This window comes from Astyanax mexicanus, chromosome 3 (genome assembly GCF_023375975.1).
Source record: "Astyanax mexicanus isolate ESR-SI-001 chromosome 3, AstMex3_surface, whole genome shotgun sequence".
Lineage (NCBI taxonomy): Eukaryota > Metazoa > Chordata > Actinopteri > Characiformes > Acestrorhamphidae > Astyanax > Astyanax mexicanus.
The window spans coordinates 30,824,766-30,846,383 of record NC_064410.1 but is presented as its reverse complement, the minus strand read 5'-3'; the positions used below and the strand labels follow the sequence as shown (position 1 = coordinate 30,846,383).

General features: G+C 36.3%; 1 protein-coding gene across 5 annotated transcripts in view; it reads left to right on the top strand.

Moving 5' to 3' along the window:
* Positions 1-20,610, top strand: part of arhgef1a (Rho guanine nucleotide exchange factor (GEF) 1a) — a 103,031-nt gene extending 82,421 nt beyond the window's left edge. For 4 of the 5 annotated variants that reach the window (XM_049476325.1, XM_049476324.1, XM_049476329.1 and 1 more), the window contains 13 exons: positions 541-658; positions 3,442-3,690; positions 5,257-5,333; positions 6,102-6,277; positions 7,113-7,180; positions 7,270-7,458; positions 7,642-7,740; positions 8,994-9,043; positions 9,514-9,555; positions 10,603-10,653; positions 12,430-12,741; positions 14,836-15,025; positions 19,033-20,610. In XM_049476325.1, coding sequence (XP_049332282.1) covers positions 541-658; positions 3,442-3,690; positions 5,257-5,333; positions 6,102-6,277; positions 7,113-7,180; positions 7,270-7,458; positions 7,642-7,740; positions 8,994-9,043; positions 9,514-9,555; positions 10,603-10,653; positions 12,430-12,741; positions 14,836-15,025; positions 19,033-19,103 — 1,692 coding nt within the window. In that variant the 3' untranslated portion in view covers positions 19,104-20,610. The remainder of the gene's footprint in view (positions 1-540; positions 659-3,441; positions 3,691-5,256; positions 5,334-6,101; positions 6,278-7,112; positions 7,181-7,269; positions 7,459-7,641; positions 7,741-8,993; positions 9,044-9,513; positions 9,556-10,602; positions 10,654-12,429; positions 12,742-14,835; positions 15,026-19,032) is intronic. The other variant, XM_049476326.1, reaches the window with a different exon arrangement.
* Positions 20,611-21,618: the final 1,008 nt, after the last annotated feature.

Sequence of the window (21,618 nt, the reverse complement as noted above, 5' to 3'; positions counted from 1 at the left end):
CTACAGCTTAGTGTTAATAAAAGTGCCTGTATAAAAGTTGGATCATGTAGCCTTGTCTCAGAAGTGTCTTGTTGTTTTTATCTTAGGATATATAGGATAGGATAAGTTTTACCTAGAGGATATATAGCAGTTCCACTGCTCCACAGTTCAGCAGTTCAGTGCTGGGGGATTTATACCCCCCCATGTCTGGCATTAGAAAAAGTTCCAGTATTTCCATGTTTATACATGCAAATAGTACTATTCTATTGGCAATACATCTCTAGCTGTGTGCAGGTGTGCATTTGCACAGCTGTGTCAGCAATGTGTGCAAACTTAATGTTAGCAGAATGAGTTTGTTAGAAGAGATTTCCACAAACATTTGAAAAATGTAGTGTATATATAGCGACTATGGGTAAGTTGTGGATATGTGAATACAGTTACATAATTTTCTCCTCATCTACACGTGTCTGTCTGGTATTTATTCTTCTTCTCACCTTCATCTCGCTCTCTCTCTTTCTCTCTCTCTCTCTCTCTCTCTCTCTCTCTCTCTCTCTCTCTCAGAGGGTGAGTAGAGGTCCTCTGTTGCGTCGTCATGGTTTCCAAGAGTGCATTCTGCTGGTTACTCAGCGCATCACTAAGTATCCCGTTCTGGTGCAGCGCATCCTCGACAACACAAAGGGTAAGCCATCTCTATGGTAACAGCAGAAACTAGGCAGAGCTTGTTGTAAGCCTGTTATCAGGAAAAGCTGTTATGCTGGAGGATGTATTACATGCTTATTGCACAATTATAACCACTGTTATAATACATATACACTGATCAAGCATAACATTAAAACTATCTTCTTGTTTCTTCACCCACAATTCATTGTATTAGGTCCACTGAACATTGGACAAGAGCACTTTGTAGATCTGTAATTATAGACTGTAGTTCTTTTTCTTTTCTCTGCGTACATTACTATCCTCCTTTTACCATGTTCTTCAATGGTCAGAATGACCCACATGACCACAGGACCAGCATGGAGCAATTATTATTTGTGTAGTGCATTACTGCGGTGACTTTAACATGTTGGTGGTGTGTTGGTGTAGGTGGATCCGACACAGCAGTGCTGCTGGAGTTTTTTAACACTGTATCTTCTCACTGTCCACTATATTAGAAACATTGTTCACAGGATGCTGCTATTCTTAGACTATTCTCAGTCCAGCAGTGACATTAATATGTTCAAAACTCTAGCAGCACTGCTGTGTCTGATCCACTTAAAGCAGCCCAACACACTGCCACCATGCCACTGTCACACACTGCAGAGCTTAGAATGACCCACCACCCAAATAACACCTTATCTGTGGTGATCCTGTGGGTTCCTGACCATTAAAAAGCATGATGAAAGGTGGATAATAAAGTATTGCAGTGACACAGAAGGACTACACTGATTATAGAACAACAAAATTCACCTATATGTTTGGTTGAGCCTGTAAAAATGGATAATGGGTGTAGAAACAAGGAGCTGGTATATAATGGTATGCTTGATTGGTGTATACATACTGTGCAAACACCAACAACTGTAGAAAAAAATAATAATGGGTTTCTTTGATTTTACCAAATTGAAAACATCTGGAATATAATCAAGAGGAAGATGGATGATCCCAAGCCATTAAACCAAGCTGAACTGCTTAAAGATTTGCACCAGGAGTAAAGGCATAAAGTTATCCAAAAGCGGTGTGTAAGACTGGTGGAGGAGAACATACCAAGATGCATGAAAACTCTGAATAAAATCCAGGGTTATTCCACCAAATAATGATTTCTGAACTCTAAACTTTATGAATATGAACTTGTTTTCTTTGCATAATTTGAGGTCTGAAAGCTCTGCATCTTCTTGTTATTTCAGACATTTCTCATTTTCTGCAAATGAATGCTCTAAATGACAATATTTTTATTTGTAATTTGGGAGAAATGTTGTCTGTAGTTTATAGAATAAAACAATACTCTTTACTTTACTCAAACATATAGCTATAAATTGTTAATTTCGAGAAATGGATTCAGAAAATGAAGTTTTTTCAGAGCTGTATATGAGTATGATAAACATGTTTATCAAATTTAGTACTGTCTGAGTCGATTTAATTAAATAGATGCGGACAGTCGTGTAACCACTGTCTGACCCGTAAAACCGTAAAAAAGCAGTTTTCCATTTACTCTGTCTGCTGTCTGAGTTATAGTTGTTAATTAGTTCCAGTGGACCCAGTGACTGAGTTTGTCGGTGCCATCTGGGTTCAGCATAATTTCACAGTGAAACTGAATGAAGGGAGCATGACTGGTTCAACACGTTGTGAACACAGAACGAAGAAGGCAGTAAACCTCACTTCCTTGTGCCTCTTTAACAGTGTTTAGCTATGTAATTGATGGGTTTTCTATTGAGGGCCGAAATCTCTGTGCCTGTCTGGTTATTTATTAGGGATGTTTTTTTTTGCTCTGAGTATCAATCTGATACTTTGGCAGTGCAGTTAAAAAAAATGAAACAACAAATCCATGTTGTCCCTTAAAGGAGAACTTCGGTGTAAAATGGACTTCTGGTGTAGTAAAACATGATAAAAAGTACTTATCTTTGATGAATAGCATACCTCCGTTCTCCCACAGCTTTCTGAGTTACAGAAATTTTGACAGTTTGTCCAAACACCCTTGAGACTGGATGACACGGGGTAAATCGGGATAAATTGCTTTTTCCACCGTTATTTAGGCTCAAAGTAGCTCTACACCTCCTTGGTAGAATCCAGAGAGCCCTGACATTTAAAACGAGGCATTATTAACTTTAAAACTGCACAAGAAGCTTATTAAAAACCACTGTTTACATCCCATAACGCTAGCTTCATCTCCGTGCGCCGCCATCTTTGAACTGATAATGACAGATATATATATATATATATATATATATATATATATATATATATATATATATATATATATATATATATATATATACATAGACTTAGCATAGCCTGCCTCCTGGCGCTGGCTGCTACGCTATGCGGATTCTATGTATATATATATATGTCTATGTTATTATCAGTTCAAAGATGGCGGCACACATAGCTGAAGCTAGCGTTATGGGATGTAAGTTCTCCTTTAATTTTTTTTTTTTTATCAATTTTAATTATTGAAACAACTATATTAGCGACAGTTTTTAGCACAAAATAAACAAGTTATAAATAGCCATATAAATGGTTTCCTTTTAAATATGTATCTTTTCCTAAATAGACGAACTAAAAATGTCAGAGAAGATTTGACAAATTTTTCATGGGCATAACCCACCATTTAAAAGAGAAATTAACAAGCTTTCCAACTGTCTAAGATTTATTGGCAATAATCATTATTACAACCAATAAATAATCTACCAAAAACAAATTTTCTTACTTTTTGTGCAATGTTTTAGATAAAATCCATTATAATTGTATTTATGTTATATATTGCAGACAATGCAGAGGAGGCAGCGGGTGTGGCACAGGCTCTGGTTCTGATACGGGAGCTGCTGTGCAGCGTAGATCAACAGGTTCTGGAACTGGAGCGCACACAGCGGCTGCAGGAGATCCGCTCCAGGCTGGACTCGCGTGCTGAGGCTAAGCTTCGCTCGGGAGCACTCTTCAGACCTCCGGAGCTGCTTCGCAGACAACTCATCCATGAGGGCACACTGCTGTGGAAGACCCCCGGCTCTAGACTGAAAGGTACAGAGGATGAGAGACATGGCAGGAGGGCTTTGTATGCGTAATACACTTCCTGCTAAATACAGGGGATACTTTTTTAAAACGTACTTCTTTACTGAAATTTTTAAGAAATAAAAAGGCACTGTATACATATTTCTTTTAGAAATTTTAGTTGTAAAGGGATTAGCCAATCAGAACTTAAGAAGTTATTTCCATGTACGAATCTAAGAGGCACATGGGCACAAGTGGTTTTTGTCAGTTGCAAAATTATATGTGCATTAATGTTAAAGTTGGACATTGTCCAAATGTTTGTGGACACCCCTACCAATGAAGACATTCAGCGACTTTAAAGACATTTTCACACCTGCAAGTCTCGACAAGAGTCTAAGCACTAAGGTTTAAGGGCCCTATATTCTACCCTGCTCAAGGCAAGCTTAATGCTCATTGCTATCTTTCACTCTACGACCAGTCTATTTTCACACCTTGTGGAATTCATGCCTATATCTAAGCTGATAGGTGTTTGTAGAATTGTACTACATTCTTTCATCTTTAGCTACACGGGCTGCGTCTCTATATTTCACATATTTCATATTAATTGGTTTGTAAAATGTTATGATGAAATGAGCTGCTTTGCCAGGTGTTGTGACAAATTCTAGCTCTCTGTCAGAATTCGACTCCCCTTTGCGCACACATGCGCACTGGAGCAGAATGAGTAAAGAAGTTTATTATCAGATTCCTTTTATTTCTGTTTATGAATAAGGATTAATTTACGGTTACAGTCAAATGAATTACTAGTCTAAGCATTTGTGTCCATCATGCTGCGTAACACAACACCAATTCTTTGTAAAAAAAGACTGACTTAACTTCCTGTAATTGGCCTGAAAGTCTGAACCCCCTAGAAAAGTGCTTTTACACAGCAGATGAACCTGACCATGGTTCAATAGATCCGGACCGAGACCACCTATTTTGGTGAGACAAAACTTACCATTTGGCATCATCAAAGCCCCCAGCTTTAAGCTGTGGAGCAGTGGAACTGTGTTCTATGGAATAGTGGTTCTCCATCCAGTACTTTTGCTATGAGTTGAGGATAAGGTGGTGTGAGTGATCTAACACTCTTCTTTTAAAGTGCAATCAAATCCTCACAGCAAAGCTCCAGAATCTAGTTAAAAGCACAGCCCTGAACAACAGACACAGTTATTAAGAGCCTTTATTTCAGAAGAAAAAAGTGGGTGTCCCAATACCTTTGTCCATATTGTCGCTGTCCAATTAAAAAACAAGTATCTACGATTTGTTGATTTGTTACTACATATTTTGAACCAAAAACTGTGTCAAAATTTCTTAATGAATGGACCAAAATAATTTCTGCCAAAGTACCAAAATAAACTCTTTTTACATTGCCTTCCATTCAAAGTTAGGAAGGTTTTACCTCTCTCCTTTAAAGTCCCTGTTTTGAAGATACTTGTTTTCAATTGGAGAGTGATGATATCGTGTACAACAAGAGCTAAGCCCTTACGTGTATAGTAGTGCACACCAATGTGTTGTAATGTGAGTTTTAATGTATTTTTTTGTGCTTTTTGTGTTCTGTAGATGTTCAGGTTCTACTGATGACTGACATACTAGTATTTCTGCAGGAGAAAGATCAGAGATACGTCTTCGCAAGTTTGGTGAGTCAACAGACATAATGTATTCTGACTCACAAAAAGGCACACATACAGAAGTACACAGAAGTGACTTGTCTTCTGAAACATTTTGCATGCATCTTCATGTACACTGACATGCCAAAAGTCATGGGAGAGAAGTATGTAAATTAATTATTAAGAGTTACCTCATGGGAGGAAGTTGGACTGTGTGGCACAGTGGATAACCAGTCCCTGCCAGTGAGCTACTATACTATGTGGGGTTCAATTCCCAGTCAGTGTTACTATGCGCTACTACATCAATAAGAGTCCTTGGGCAAGACTCCTGTAACACTTTATTGCCCCACTTTTGTAATAGGAATAACCTTCTTGCTATGGTTAAGAGCTAAATGCCATAAATGTAAATGTGAATTTGTGCAGGCATTTAACATACCCTGATTCACAGTGTCATGTGTAGCGGAAATATGTCATGGACGGCATTACCACCCACAGTGGACAGTGCAGTGGGTGGTAATGATTTTGATCGGCTGTATCTGGCTAGAATTATCTGTGTAAACAGACAAGAAATCAAATCCACATTCAATGCAGGATGCCCCACATACATATCCTGTAGGTTAATCAGTGCTCTTAATCTTTCATGGTACTAGGTTAGTGTATACTAATCTAATGTGTATTCCAATTAAAGTTTCATATTCAGTGGATCGGATTTATATTTCAATCCAGCTTGTTGTTTTAGTTGAATGCACCTCATTCTGATGTAATAACTGTTTGTCTATTATCTCTTTCTCTCTTTAGGATAAGTCTGCAGTAGTCTCCTTACAGAAGCTGTTGGTGAGGGACATAGCCAACCAAGAGCGAGGGCTGTTCCTCATTAGCAGTGAGTTTAGTCCACCAGAGATGTATGAGCTTCATGCAGCTTCCAAAGAAGACAGAAACACCTGGATACGGCACATAAGCCAAGCTGTTTGCAGGTGCATACCCACACACACACACACACATGCACACTAACACACAGTAAAGTCTACAATAAATAATTTTACCTTCTGCATAATTCAGAGTCCTGCTGACCTGCACGTTCCCGCTGTGAAGATGTGTGATCAGGTCACTTACAGGAACAGCAATTACATTTTTTTCTGTATTCTGTTTATTGTTGATGCATATTTGCAGAAAATGAGAAATGGCTAAAATAACAAAAAAGAGGCAGAGCTTTCAGACCTCAAATAATGCAAAGAAAACAAGTTCATATTCATAAAGAGTTCAGAAATCAATATTTGTTGGAATAACCCTGGATTTTAATCACAGTTTTTTGCATCTTGGCATGATCTCCTCCACCAGGCTTAGACACTGCTTTTTGATGAATTTATGCCACTCCTGGCATAGTTCAGCTTGGTTTGATTGCTTTGGTCATCCATCTTCCTCTTGATTATATTCCAGAGTTTTTCAATTTGGTAAAATCAAAGAAACTCATCATTTGTAATTGGTCTCCACATACGTGTCTTTGCTATTCCAATTAAAATAGACTGTAGGAAGAGTGCAAGATAACAATGAGCATCGCAGCATGTCTTGTGCAGGGTGTAAGATAGGGCTCTCTACAGCTTATCTTAAAAAAGGTATCTTTTATAGCCTTATTTGTGTAGCTTACATAGCTTTAGAAATTCACTTATTTAGCTGGCTTTCAAAACATTTCACACAAAACATAACCATCTGTTTATTTTTGTGATTTGCCTGATGGGTTCACTGCTGTTCTAACATCACAAACCACATTTAAACAAAGTAACTTATTACTATAATCTTCTTTCACTGCAGTTGTCCCTCAAGAGATGAATTCCCTCTCATCGAGACAGAAGACAAGGCACTGTTACGAAGACTCAAAGGTATTCACATCCTCCAACATAACAATAACACACTGCCCGGCTGACTGTTAAACCATCAGTTAAACTGAAGCTTCACACTTTCCCCACAGCTGACATCCAGCAGAAGGACAGGGAGGTGCTGGAGTTGCTGCAGGAGCGAGTGACTCTGTTCTCAGATCTGGCCGAGGTCATGGGAGGTCGCGAGGTCATGCTACCGCCAAACTCCAGAAACCTGTTCAGAGCCGACACTCCTCAGGCGGTGCGAGGAGAGCAGCTACTCACTCAGGCCATTACAGAGGGTGAGGGTGGAATGTTAAATGAGAAACATCCCTTCAGGCACAATGTATCCCTTAATTGTATTCGTCTTCAGCATCTCTCTCTCTCTCTCTCTCTCTGTTTTTCTCTGTTTATTTTCCAGTCTGATTGTATAAATTAAATCTTGCAGTATAATAAACAGGCTCTCTCTCGCTCTCTCTGAACAGTGGACAGACTGACTGAGCAGATGTTGGGCTCTGGATTAGATGTCTCCTTGGTTTGCAGTTCCAACAGCCACCAAAATCACACAGGGGCACTAGTGATCAGTGAGTACGGAGCATTAAAAAAATGACCTCTGACTTTTAGCATGATGATCATAGATTATAATGACATGCAAAACAAGTCATGGGATAGCATGGAGACATGCTATACTCTTCCTATACTCTTCCTGAGGTCCAAAAGTCATAGAATACAAAACAAATATAAATTACTCGTCATAATTAAACTACACACTATGCTGCGCTACACCAATAAGAGTCCTCGGGCAGACTTCTAACACTACATTAACCCACCTCTGTAATAGAAATAACCTTGTAAGTCACTCTGGATAAGAGTGTCAGCTAAATGCCATATAAATATATATAATTCTAAATAAATAAATGAACAAAAAAAAGAAAAGAGAGAAAAACAACTACAACCTATACAATATATAGTTGTATACAAGATGTGGGCAAAAAGAAAAAAGATAAACACACCGGAGTAAAACATTTAAATCTAAGGTATTAAAAAAAAGATACTTTAATATTGACAACAAAACTTTCAGATTTCTTGTAAATCTGTTAAAAAAACAGATGTGCATAACATTTTTGAGAAATTGTGTGATGTTATATAAAATGTATGTATAACACCTATAAACAACATGGCTGTACATTTAGTTTGTGTTTGTAATGATTTGTGGCTTGTTTTGTAGCCTGAATTAAACACAACAAAATAGCTAAAATATATATCAAATTAAATCAAGTTAATTAATATTGTGCTTTTTATTACTGATGTCGCAAAGTAGCTTTACAGAAATGAGAGAGCAAGATAGAGAATCAGGCAAAACATTAAACATATAATACAGAACCACAGTGATCAACAAGAAGAGGCAAGAAAAAACTCCCTTAGAGCTGGAGGAGGAAGAAACCTTGATAGGAACCGAGGCTCACATCTACCTTGTACTATCAAGGCAAACGTATGAGGGGGGGGGAACCCATCCTCCTCAGGTCGGACAACTTTTAAATAAATGTTAAAAAATAATAATGCATCCAAATACAAATAATATATATTCGGGTGAATAGCCACACCAGCAAATACTAGTCAGAGTTGATGTAAACTTCTCTGTATTTAGTAGCGGATACAGAGCAAGGTGTAGATGAACCAGCAAGGTGTAGAAGTAAATACTGTTGAATTTATGTTGACTAGTTCTTGATTTTTTTTTCATACTAATATGTTACATGCAGATTATTTCTTTTTAATATATGTTATCATTTTGACTATTTATGTTCATTTGTTCTATGTATCTTCTCATTCGTTTCAGATGGACAAGAGGTGTTCGTCAATGGCTCACAGGAAACTCTGGTGTCTCAGGTAAGAGACAGAAACGAAATATTGCTAGAAGAAATTCTGAAAACATTCTTATGATTAGTTTCTGCTGCTGTTTTTACTGTTTGTTTTTAAGTTTTTAGAATACCTCTATATGTCTATAGACTGTAGATTTACCTAACTGAGTAACTGCATAGATGGATAGAGAATGTGTCACATTTTCACTGAGTTTTATGTAGTCCTGTAAAAGGGATAATTACTCATTATTCAAGACCGTCTGAAACTCACATGTTTCCATGGCAACCTGAATCCTGTAAAACCCTATCACGATTTAGGAGCAGTAAAATGTTATTGCTGCAAAACTTTGCTTCAACCAACACTTGTTATAAACCAAAGATCCAAGCTGATGTCCCTAATTTCAGTAGCACAAGCTTTTTAGTGAACGTTTAAAATCTGAATCAGTGCATCATATTTGCTTGATTCATTGGAACTGATGCATTCCTTTAATCTTACAGGATGGGAATGGGAATCATATGGAGAATAGGACACCGAGTGAGGTACACAGTCAGTTTAAACAGTTTGAGCACTGACGTAGATTGGATCATGCAGTGAAAGCTGTTGTGACTAATGCATGAGTTCATAGTCATGGATACACAATATACTGGAACCATTACTTAGTTTTGAGATTTTTCTGTGAAGCAAAGTATTTAAGAATTAAACACTGGCTCAGTAAAGCCAGACCTGTATTGGCTAGGGCTGCTGGTCATTCCGAATGTGAAATAATACACTCAATAGACACAAATGAGAGTTTAGTTTTTGTATAAATATCTGCAAAAACTAAAAATGCAAGTATTAAATTGTACAGATTATCTCTAAAGTCAGGATTCTTTTTTTGCCTCAGATATAAGACGTACAGCTTTGGAAAAAAAATAAAAGACCACTTCAGTTTCTGAATCAGTTTCTCTGATTTTGCTATTTATAGGTATATATTTGAGTAAAATGAACATTGTTGTTCAACATATGGACAATGTTTGACAACATTTCTCCCAAATTCCAAACATAAATTGTCATTCAGAGCTTTTATTTGCAGAAAATAAGAAATGGCTGAAATAAAAACAAAGATGCAGAGCTTTTAGACCTCAAATAATGCAAAGAAAACTAGTTAATATTTACCCCTCCACCAGTCTTACACACTGCTTTTGGATAGCTTTATGCCACTTCTGGTTCAAAAATTCAAGCAGTTCAGCTTGGTTTGATGGCTTGTGATCATCCATCTTCCTCTTAATTATATTCCAGATGTTACAATTTGGTAAAATCAAAGACGTCTCTTATTTTTCTCCAGAGCTTAATATCTCTTCATTCTTTTGGTGATTTCAGTAACATATCTTTAAGAGGATTACCATTTCATTTTAAAACTGTACAAAATACACAAACATGTTACTATTTGTTTTCCAAACATGATGAAATACATTCTAATTAGTATAATAGTGAGTTAATAGAGGTTACAGTATAAATAATGAAATGCAGGCGTTTGTCTGGTGTGGAAAATGCTGAAGCGAGTTTGTTTGGCTTGTTTGTGATGATGGACTGTGTGTGTTTTTCAGGAGGTGTCTCAGAGGCTGGTGAATCTCAGTGCTTATCTTCACGCTCTGCAGGTCAGATTCTAGCCCACAGCATCTGACTCATTATCTGATTCATGGATCTGAATACACTGAAAACTATTGTGCTCTGCTTTTATTCCCTCAACTGCACACAAACACCCAGTATTTAAAATGAATGAGATAGAACTGAACTTGAACTGTGCTTAAAATTTGTGATGCAGCAATATAAAAAAAATATAACCGAAAGCAAAACTGAACAGAAAGAAACATGTGGCCGAAGGCTGAAAACTTAACTGTTTTTCTCATGTGTTTGTTTATTTGGCCACTTTCTTTTTTGCTATTTTAAAGTCAAATAGCCTAAGTGCGTTTGTGTCTCGGTTTTCACCTTTTGTCATTCCAGCAGACATACTATCAAAGCCCAATACAGTGTTTCTGCTATATAGCTATATTTTATTGGCCTGGGTGCCTAAATAAACCAGTAGATATGATATTTTGATATTCATCAGAGAAAGTTTCCAGCAGAATTATAAGAAAGATATTCAGGATAAATAGAAGTTAATTGAGGTGATGGTGAATCGTAGTGAACCGCAGTTTACCCTCCTGTACCAATCAAGCAAATAATGGCAGCAAGTTCAGACTTTATGTTACACCCAAAAAAATAGGTAAGCACATGTTCAAAGTCACTAGGACAATAAAGTTGAACAACGGCAATGCACTAGGTACTTTTTAGATTCCTCAGCATTACACAACTCGATACACAGCTTATTGACAGTACTACATTTAAATAAGCCATATTAGGATCACAGAGACCCACAGTAGAATAGATGGGAGTTCATAGGTAAACACATCTATCGAGCTAACTACCTTAGTAACATTTACAACCCTACAGCTTGTATCTTTCATTTGTTAAACAGACACTTTGTGAAGAGGTAAACTGACACCAAGCTTCATAGGCCTGAAAAATAAAAGCTTAAAAAAAGCCTAAAAATAAAGTGTGAAAATAACCATAAACCTGCTGTTTGTCAGTTTCACTGCCATCTCCCTGTCTGCCATTAATATTATCCAAATATTAGAGGAAACTGCAATATGAGTTAAACTTATTTAGTCACTGTTCGGTACAAATTGTTTTGGCTTTTCACTTACTCAGACACAGGGATACAGTTTTTTTGCCATTTTTGGGCGAATGTTTTCTGTTGCTAAACATTCAGTGCATCCCTAATTTAACCCTCCTGTTATGTTAAGGGTCAATTTGACCCATTTTAAACTTTTAAGATCTAGGAAAAATAGTTAAAAGTATTTTTACAGTATGAAACTTCTTCCACATGCTTTAAGGAGTGTAATATGAAAATGGTTCATCTCACATATTCAAACAACCCCCTGCAAAATCTCAATTTTATGTAAAACTATTGCGTTTTGTTTGTTGGTCTTTTAAAAGTAATTAAATAGTGAAACATTTAAAAAAGTTTAAACGTGCATAATTTTTATGAAAAATGAGTAAATTATCGTAATTGAAGCACTATGTTAGAGGTAAGGAACATCATTGCACTAAATATTGATAGAATAATTATTAATAGAGTTAGTAATGAATTCTTCACACTGCTTGTTAGGATTTTTTTTGGTTTCAGGTCATCTTTTGGATAATTAAACATGCGATGGGTCAATATGACCTGGGAACACCATTGCTGTTCCTGACAAATGAACATAACAGGAGGGTTAATGAGGTTTAGTGCTTGACGTAATTAAAGTATCTTGTTCTTACTCATTAGCACATGATGTTTGAGTGAAATCGAGTCTAAAATAACTTAAAGTACGTTTTTCTCTGTTTCTCAGGGTGCAGTGATTCGGCAGGACTCTATTTTAGAGTTCTGTCTGCGCGAGAGCTCCGTGTCTCCAGCAGCGGTTGGCTCCCGGCCCGTGCGCTCTCTGTCGCGGGACGGCAGCAGCGATGTGGGCTCTGTGGGGGAACTGGCTCTGCTCCAGCGGCAGCACAGTCTACTGCAGGAGGAGCTGGTCCGGCTGAAAGGAGCTGAGGGCAAGTTAAAGGACAGCGAGAGAGTGAGAGCTCAACTAGAGAAACAGTTAAAAGATCTAAAGTCCAACAGTGCTGCCGCCAGAAACGGCACAGGAACTGCTGCTTCACAGGTACTGCATCACAGAGGATTACAAACATTTAATATAGTGTTAGTGGAGAAATCTATATATAAGATTCTTAGTATAAACATTTCCATTCAGAGGTTTAGCAAAATTGTGTGCAATTACAAAATGTCGGTTGAAAAAAAAAGTGAACGTTGTGTTTTCATCCACTGCAGTTATGCGAAGAAATTGCAGTGTATGCAGTACATGCAGTTTTGACCACTCTGACTAATAAGAGACTTGTTATTGCTTTGTACAAGCTGGACACTTGTGTGGAGTATAGGGTACTGGGGAAACATTTGGCATAAATCAAACTATGGTTCATCATTACATCTATTCTAAATGTAAAGAAATAAAAAATAATTGAATGAAACAGTAATTAATATTAGGCTATATATATTAATATATTAGGATATATATATTTAATATATAATGGCTTGATTCTTTTTTTTTTTGACATTTTGGCTGTTTACATTACAATCCACATTGCTCAAATCCAATTTTTTGCTCAGATTGGATTGGGCAAAAATCAGTTCTCATTCACAAATGTAGTGATCTGTATCTGTGTGTAATGTGAACAAATCTGTCCCTGAAACGCCTCACATGCGCACTTTGATACGTGTATAAACATTGTCTTCTCTACCAACAATAAAAAACAAAAAACGTCATTTTTGAGAGACGACTCATAGCTATATAAAGCTGTAATGGATGAGTTAGCAGCTCATATGTGGAGCATCTTTTGCGTGAGTGGAGAGTAAACAGCTGGTCTGAAGTACATGTTCAGGTCGAGGAGGTGAAAAAAGACCAGGCGGTTTGCTTTTGCTGTTTTTCAGCTGCACCAAGAGATGTGTGGGTACGAGAGAGAAGCACATAGCGCGTGCGTAAAAACAAAAAGACACCTGAATTCCAACTTGACCGTTTACATTCATGCCGCATGTCCATGGATCAGATACGTATCCAATTTAGGACCACATATGAGAGTAACTCAAATCTGATTTGAAAAAATCGAATTTGGTACGTTCACACAGCCATGAAAAAATCAGATTTGAGCCACATTGAGCAAAAAATTTTATTTGATTCACTTCAACCTTGTAACGTGAACGTAGCCTGTGTTCAGTGATATTATAACTTTTCTACCTCATCCTAGCAGAAAAATCAAATGATATTTGCTTGGTTCATTAAATTTCGTTATTTTTTTTTCCAAAAGTAGTAATGCAGTACTGAATTTGTAAAGTTAACTTGCTTTAGGCAAAAAATGTCAACAGTCTTTTCTCTCTTGATGTGTTGAATGACATTGCAGTTTTCAGTTAGATATTTAATATAGTAAACTTGTTGAAATCAACTTGCTGCAATGTCAGTGATCACTGAAGAGTGAAACATGGGAACTACACAATCAGTATAAGCTGCATTATTTTAGTTTACAGAAGTCGCAGTTCCTCCATAGATAAACATGTAGCTTCCTTGTATTGAATTCCTTGTTTAGAGTAGAAGTAGATCTTTAGTAGAAAACTTTATAACATTTAATATTTGTAAAAAAACATTCTAATCAAGCAGAAGCATGTGATCAGCTGTTAAAAGACTAACATACTGATTTAATAAGTGGAGACATGTGTGCTGCTGGTTATTTCAAAAGAGAACCTGCAGCCACACCAACACTTTACGAAAACGAATAAAACACCTCTTCTTTAAGTTCTGTAATGTGTAACACTGTAAGTTTAAGTAAACCTAATTAGTAATTTCTAATTTGTCCAGAAACCTGAAACCCTGGAAACATTTAGACCAGTGGTTTATGGACAGTTCTGTAATGATGTATTGTATATTTAAATTCACCAAACATGTCAGGTTTTTCATAGGTTACATATTTGATAGAATTTATTTATTTATTTTTACTTTTCTACATTTTTATATATAGGAAATTTATAGTAACTGATAGTTTGTAACACCACAATCTTTTGGCGATGCTTTTGGTAGCACATAACACTGCATTAGATAAACATGTTAGGGTTTTAATAGGTTACATATTTGATTATTTGATTGAATTCTTTTCTACGTTAAATATCTGAATTTCTGATTTTTTAAGAGGTAACATCTGTTTTCCTCCAGGCTCCGCACCATCGTAAAGAGAGTGAGACTGACCCGAACACTGACACACCACTGGCCAGCCAGGCGTCTATAGATCAGCTGGACTGCCTGCAGGACGGCAGCGACGTAGATGTAGATGTGCTGTCAGATGACGATGATGATGACGATGACGAAGATGTGAAGGTGTCTCCTCGTTCTGAAAGCCCTAGAGGTCAGTATTGGGATGATGCAGACATGACATCTAGACAAAGTGATAATCATACATCAGTGCATCATTAGATCATCTTAAGAATATAAGCGTATAAACTAGAGCTCAGATAATATGGGGCATCTACACTACGGTCAATTGTTTTTAAACACAATTTTCAATTTTTTCTCTTTATTTTTGCCGTTTAAGCTCTTCAGGTCCAGTCAGTAACCGGAAATGAAACAAATTCCTGTGTAAAACATTATAGCAAACTATTTATTAGTAAACAGTTTACAGCTAGTAAGTAGCAATAAATAATAATGGAAATAATCTTTGGAAAGCATTGGAAATGGATTTTTAAAATGTCAATTTACAAAGCCTTTGTCTGAAGTAAAGCAGCAGCATTTACACACTTTACACACAGCACATTCACACTCTCATCATAATAACTAGAATAAGACACAGATAACTATTTAAAAAACTGGTACAGCAGGAGGTCTGGCTGACCCACATGACAACACCTTTAGCTCAGCTTAACACTTAACCAAGTATCAGTTTTAGAAATGAAGAGGAGAATTAGAGGTCTGACAGATGAAGAGCAGTAATAAAGTTGTTGCTAAGATGGAAAAAATACAGCACTGCTACTAGACAACCGAAAACCAAAACGTTTTGACCAGTAGTGTATAAATAATTTATATATTTTTTATTTTTAATAACTTAATTGTCTTAATTATTAATTTTCGAAACGTAATTATGACCAGTTAGACACACAGAATAATGTGCTGATTAGGTATGTTAATGTATAGAAAGCTTTTAAAACATCAAAAAATGCATGAAGAAATATGTTTCTGTTAAAACGTTAAAAAAAAAGTTAATTTGTAAGAATGAAGAGGAGAATTAGAGGTCTGACAGATGAAGTGTAGTAATAAAGTTGTTGCTAAGATGAGAAAAAAATATAGCACTGCTACTAGACAACCGAAAATCTAAAAGTTTTGACCAGTAGTGTTTACATTATTTTTATTTAATTTTTTAAAATAAATATATTTTTAGGTAGTGAAGGATTGTGTTCAACCAGCGATTTAGGGTCCCAGATACAAAAAACTCATAAACTGTCAAATATGAATATTTTATACGTCATCATTTTCAATAAATATTTTGATTTGAAAATTAAAAGTAACTTAGTTCTCTTAATTATTTATTGTCACAACGTAATTATGACCAGTTAGACACACAGAATAATGTGCTGATTAGGTTTGTTAATGTATAGAAAGCTTTTAAAACATCAACAAAAAGCATGAAGAAACATGTTTATGTTAAAAGGTAACGTTAAAAAAAAATAGTTAATTTGTGAGAAGCTTCCTTTACCTTGCCGATTGTGGATGGTCATATTACTGAGCTGGAGGATTTCATGAAAAAGTAATTATTAATTGTAACACTTGCAGTCACTTGCAGCAGCATTCTTCTTTAAAAATATTCAAGCCAAGCTCAAACAAGCTCAAAACAGAGGTGCCTTGTAATGAAACTGAGGACTGTCAGTTCAGAGACTATTGAGTCACCAATGTAGTAGACAAATATGTGATGACAGATGTTACAAATTACATTCTCAGCATTACTGCAAGATCGAAACTAAAGCCCTTTATTTTAATCATGACATTCAGAATGTAAAATCACTTTTTCTCCTGCGTGTCTTTTTTTTTTTTTTTTTTCAAATTTTTGCAGACTGCACAAACAACACTCCTGCCAATATGTTTACGTTACACAGTTTTGTTGCAACAGAAAATAAAGCATTGCTGATTAATTTCACTTACTATACTATGCTGTTCCTAATGCTGTTCCTGTAATTCTTTGTACTACACTGTTTCATTATTCATGTCATTTTCAGCACAGTAAAAGTGTGTTGTGGTTGAGCCGAGGCCTGTGTAGAAATGTCTCTGCTGAAATGTGGTAAACTTTAGCCCCATGAAATACTAATATCAGCCTACACACATGCTTATGTAACCGATATTGATTCAGTTAGAATACACAGGGCATGCTTGCAGTCTTTAATGCAACATGCAGTCTCATAAATCACGCTCACCTACGCACCTGCACAGATAGACACAGGGCTTTCTGGGGAATGAGAATGAGTGAAGTAGCTGCATAGCCATTTTCTGTGAGTGGGTGAATCACTGTGTGTGTTTTTTAATGGAGCCGTCAGCAGAGTTGAACATTTCAGAGCATGCTCTCTCGATGCTGCTCCATTTCACTGTGCCCTCTGAACACACATCACAAACACCTTTAAAAACAAGCATTTAGTGCTATTCTATTATCAACACAGGGTCAAAATATACAGAAATAATTAACATAGACACTGATATTTTGCAGCCACATAAATTAAACACTAACCTAAAGTTCACTCCTGCTTTTTTCTCAAGCATCAGTTAATCAAAAAGCTGTATGCCCAATACTTCTTTTTTTATAATATTTCTTTACTGAAATATAGATTGATGTAAGTACAAAAAAGCGCACTCATTACAGGCTCTATTGAGTGCAATTAAATGTCCTATATCATATATTTTGTAATAAAGAATCAGTATATTTGTATATAGTGTATTGTTTGTACACTGATACACCAAAAGGAAGCATATTTTACAGACTATAAGGCACATCGTATTATAAGGCGCACTATCAATATACATTTGTTTTTGTTATATTTTCTATCTTCCGTTTATTTACAGTAAGCTTAGATTTTCAATATTTTTAACAGCAAAGTTAGCAGCAGCGCTAGACGCGGTTAGCAGAGCTACTCGCTAGTAGTTTCCCCCGACGACGCTACACGTAGGAACCCTGAATGTTCCAGTTAATACTGATTCAGTCTTGGTGCTGGAGAACTAAACTGAAACGCTGTACTTCAGAGAAGTGGCTTTACTGCTCTTCATAACCTCGAAAAATAATTAATTAAGTGCGCCCTAAAGTGCGAAAAATACACTATTCTTGTTCTATGATTTTTGCCATGTCCCATGAAAGCTAAAGAATGCAAATGCAATTTTTGCCAGAGTGGCTTTTCTCTTGTACACACTGACAATTCTAGCCAGATTCTGCATGGCATGATCATTACCACCCACTGTACTGTCCACTGTGGGTGGTAAGGCCTTCTAATGATTTCCAGTACACAAGTGTCACTGTGGATGAAGAAACAGCTATGTAAATAGCACCAACTATCAGCCCTTCAATAATTCATGTTGACTTGCCATGAGCACAACAGCCAATATAAAGTAACACCTAAGTAACACTTGATTTAAATATCTAGTAGCTGGTTATAAAAAAAAATAGCAGAGACTCATGCCTCATGGACAAAATCATCTGCTCAGTCACATAAATATTAATATGAAAATGCATAATTTATATTTCCATGCACAAGGTTTTGGAGTGAACCCGACCCGATGCCCAACCTGAACTAGGTCTGATTCAAGACAAGAATCTGAGACGTAGAACTAAGTTTTTAATGCTTTTTTATATAAAGTTATGGTGTGATAATCACAATATAGCAAAGTAACAAAATCATAGAATGTTATTATCACGAAGCACCAGCCTGGTTTAAACTTGGCATGTTGCAAAAGCAAAATGAAAAGCTCTACACGTCGGTCATTTACTGCACCAGGCAAGATAATGGAAATCAGGGAGTACAGGCACCGTAGATATGCACTGCAAGTGAGCCATAAACATGTCTTTGTCACAGGGAATGCTGTGTTACAATTTTCTTAAATAACATACATATGATTTTTCCACTGTTCATTAACATCATTCTGAACATATTTCTGTCATTAAAACAACTATGATTGTAGTTTTAAAAAGGTCAGTTTTAACTAAAGTGTATTTACTAATAAAATGTGGGGTTTAAATCGGGACTTGGCTCATAATGACAGTTTTCTTGGGTGGTCAGGTTGGGTTTGTAAATGGGTTTGTAATGTTCTAAAATCAGTGTAATTGATTTTCCATCTTCAAATAAGGTGCATTATCACGCATTATTTATTTATTATTTCTCCATCCAGATTTGCAAGACATTCCAGAGGAGAGTGAGTCAACTCCGGACCCGCGAGAACGAGAAGCCTCCCACTGCTAATTCTTTACTTGTGCCTAAAACCTGAAACTGGACCCTAGCCTGGGTTAACGGAACAGACTGAAATCTGTTGAACCACAAGACTCTATGAGCAAGTCTTCCTCTGAGCTCGTAAGGAAGAATATATAGTTATCAATATTGTTATGTTAATCATATACATATTATAGTGTATCTGGTGATTTTTGTTTTGCAGCTTTTCTGTGGCATTGTATCATTTGCCAATAGTAGTTTTGTTTGTTTTGTTTTATTTTTATGTTTTTTTTAAACCATTCATGGCTTTTGACGTCAGTGGACCAATAAGAATATGCCAAAGCAGCATGATTGACAGCAGGCTTGTAAGTGGCAGGCTTTTACAACTAACAGGACTCTGCACTTGATATTGCATGAAACGTTTAGTGTTTAATATATGAACACAGAAATCAACCCGACGCAACGAAAGCTGAAGCCAGGCTTCAGCACGTATCTGCTAACAGCACAGAGATGCTGTATGTTGATGTTCTGCTTTCTATTCTCGCTAAACCACACCCACTGTACACGCAGGGGTTCTTATTCTTCAGTAATAGTGAAAGAGTCTTGTGCAAATATTTCATTTTAGGAAATGAAAGGTAAATATTTCTTTTTTGCTCTTTATTTGTATTATTTATTATTCTTTGACTGAAGTAGGAAGGTTATTAATCTTTCAAGCACATGCTAGACATTTTTAAATGAAGCCATAATCTTAAACATCAAAGACCCTTAAACCAAAAGTACTTGCTGTACTTTAAATAAAATCAGTGAAAATGTGAAACCGGGTGTTTTACAGCTGTTCATACACTAATTGAGTAAGTCCAGCTTTATATAGAAATGAAGAATTTAATATGCTGTAGATATTTTGCTGGTCATTTTAGCTCACAGCAGAGGACTCATGAGAAGATGAGCCCAGAGAGAGATTGTTTTGTAGCCTGTATATATGAAATGATATATTTGCTAAGAAGATCTCATCATTGGACCTTGCTAACTGCTTCCACATTTATTTGAGAGATTTTTTTTTTTTTTTTTTTTTTGTAGATTTTGAATGTGGACAGTGCCACACATCACAGACTGTCTGTATCAACATGAAGTATCTTAAGATTTCATTCAGGAAGCAAAATACAGAGATTATTATTGTATGTTTGTAAGTTTGTAATTCTTCTCATTTGGAAAGATAAGTACAGTGTTTCTATTTCCATACAAATAAAAGGATTTAATATGTATTGAAATGCTTAAATATTGTTTGAAATGCTATTATGACTGAGGAATATTGTTATGAATTTCCAAATTAAAGTTGTTGGCTGTTGGACTAAAGTCCAAGATCTCTTAGATTGTGATTTTATAGAAGACTGAAATGTTCTTGTTCAGGTAACGTAACATTTTATTCAAAGTGGCTAAAGCCCAAACCGGACTGGATTAGTTTCTCAGGGGGACGTCTGTGAAAAATATTTCACACTTTTACTCAGTGATAAAACTCTTGCATCTGGACTGCAATTAAAAACAAGAGGACCAGTGAGTTTTTTTTTTTTCTTTTCTCTGTCACATGACATTGCGTTCAGTAGCTCGCTGTTCGGTGAATCTCGGTGAAAACGCGCTCCTAAAGTGTACTTACGTGAGTAGCAGGGGACAAATGACAATTTTATTAAACGTGAGGTGAAGAAACTCAGAGATATGGACGACCACGGAGTTCAGCAAAAAACAGTAGGTAATTCAACCTATAAGTCTGAGAAAAACACAGACATGGTCATTCCCGACGGGAATAAAATCACAGAGGACCCCCAATAAAAGAGAAAATTACCCCAGGACCCCCTGAGAAACTAATCCCGTCCAGATAGGGCTTAATATTTGAACCATTTCTTCTGGTCCTAAAATCATAAAGTGGTCAGTAACACAAAGCATCAAGCAGCTGGTGTTTTTAGACAATAAAAAGGAGTAAAGGTTTTTAATATGGGGGTTTCGATATGAGAGTGCCTGTATATTTTTGAGCGCTATCTTACCAGCTGTCTTTAAATCTGTAAGCTTGTTACAGTATGGCAGCAATTGGTTACATTATGACCAAAGTAATAAAGTTTGTAGGAGTTAATGCTGTATTCCTTAAAAGTGTAGGTGAACACATCACCACTCTGGAATGTGAAAATGCTATGTAAAATAAATTTGAATTTAACTGGAATTCCTTTTTGGCTTTTTTTTTTTTTTTTTGGATACCTAACCTTTAGTCTATTCCAGGCCATTAAAACAAAGCATGGCTGTAAAATATTTTTAGAGAGACTTTTATCTTAATTTTATGACTTCAATCATTTTTCTCTACAAAACTTGTTTTGTTTTGTCTTGTCTTGTTTTGGCGGTGCTGTTTGGACAGAATGGGCATCGAACTCCAGTGTCTGAGGAGTGTGATGTTGTTAGCATTATACCCTGATAAGTGGTGCTGCTTAATGCAACATTTAGGTTCTTGATAGTGAAAATATGAACCTAAAATCACAATTTGTTTATTTCACTACCTGTGTTCAAT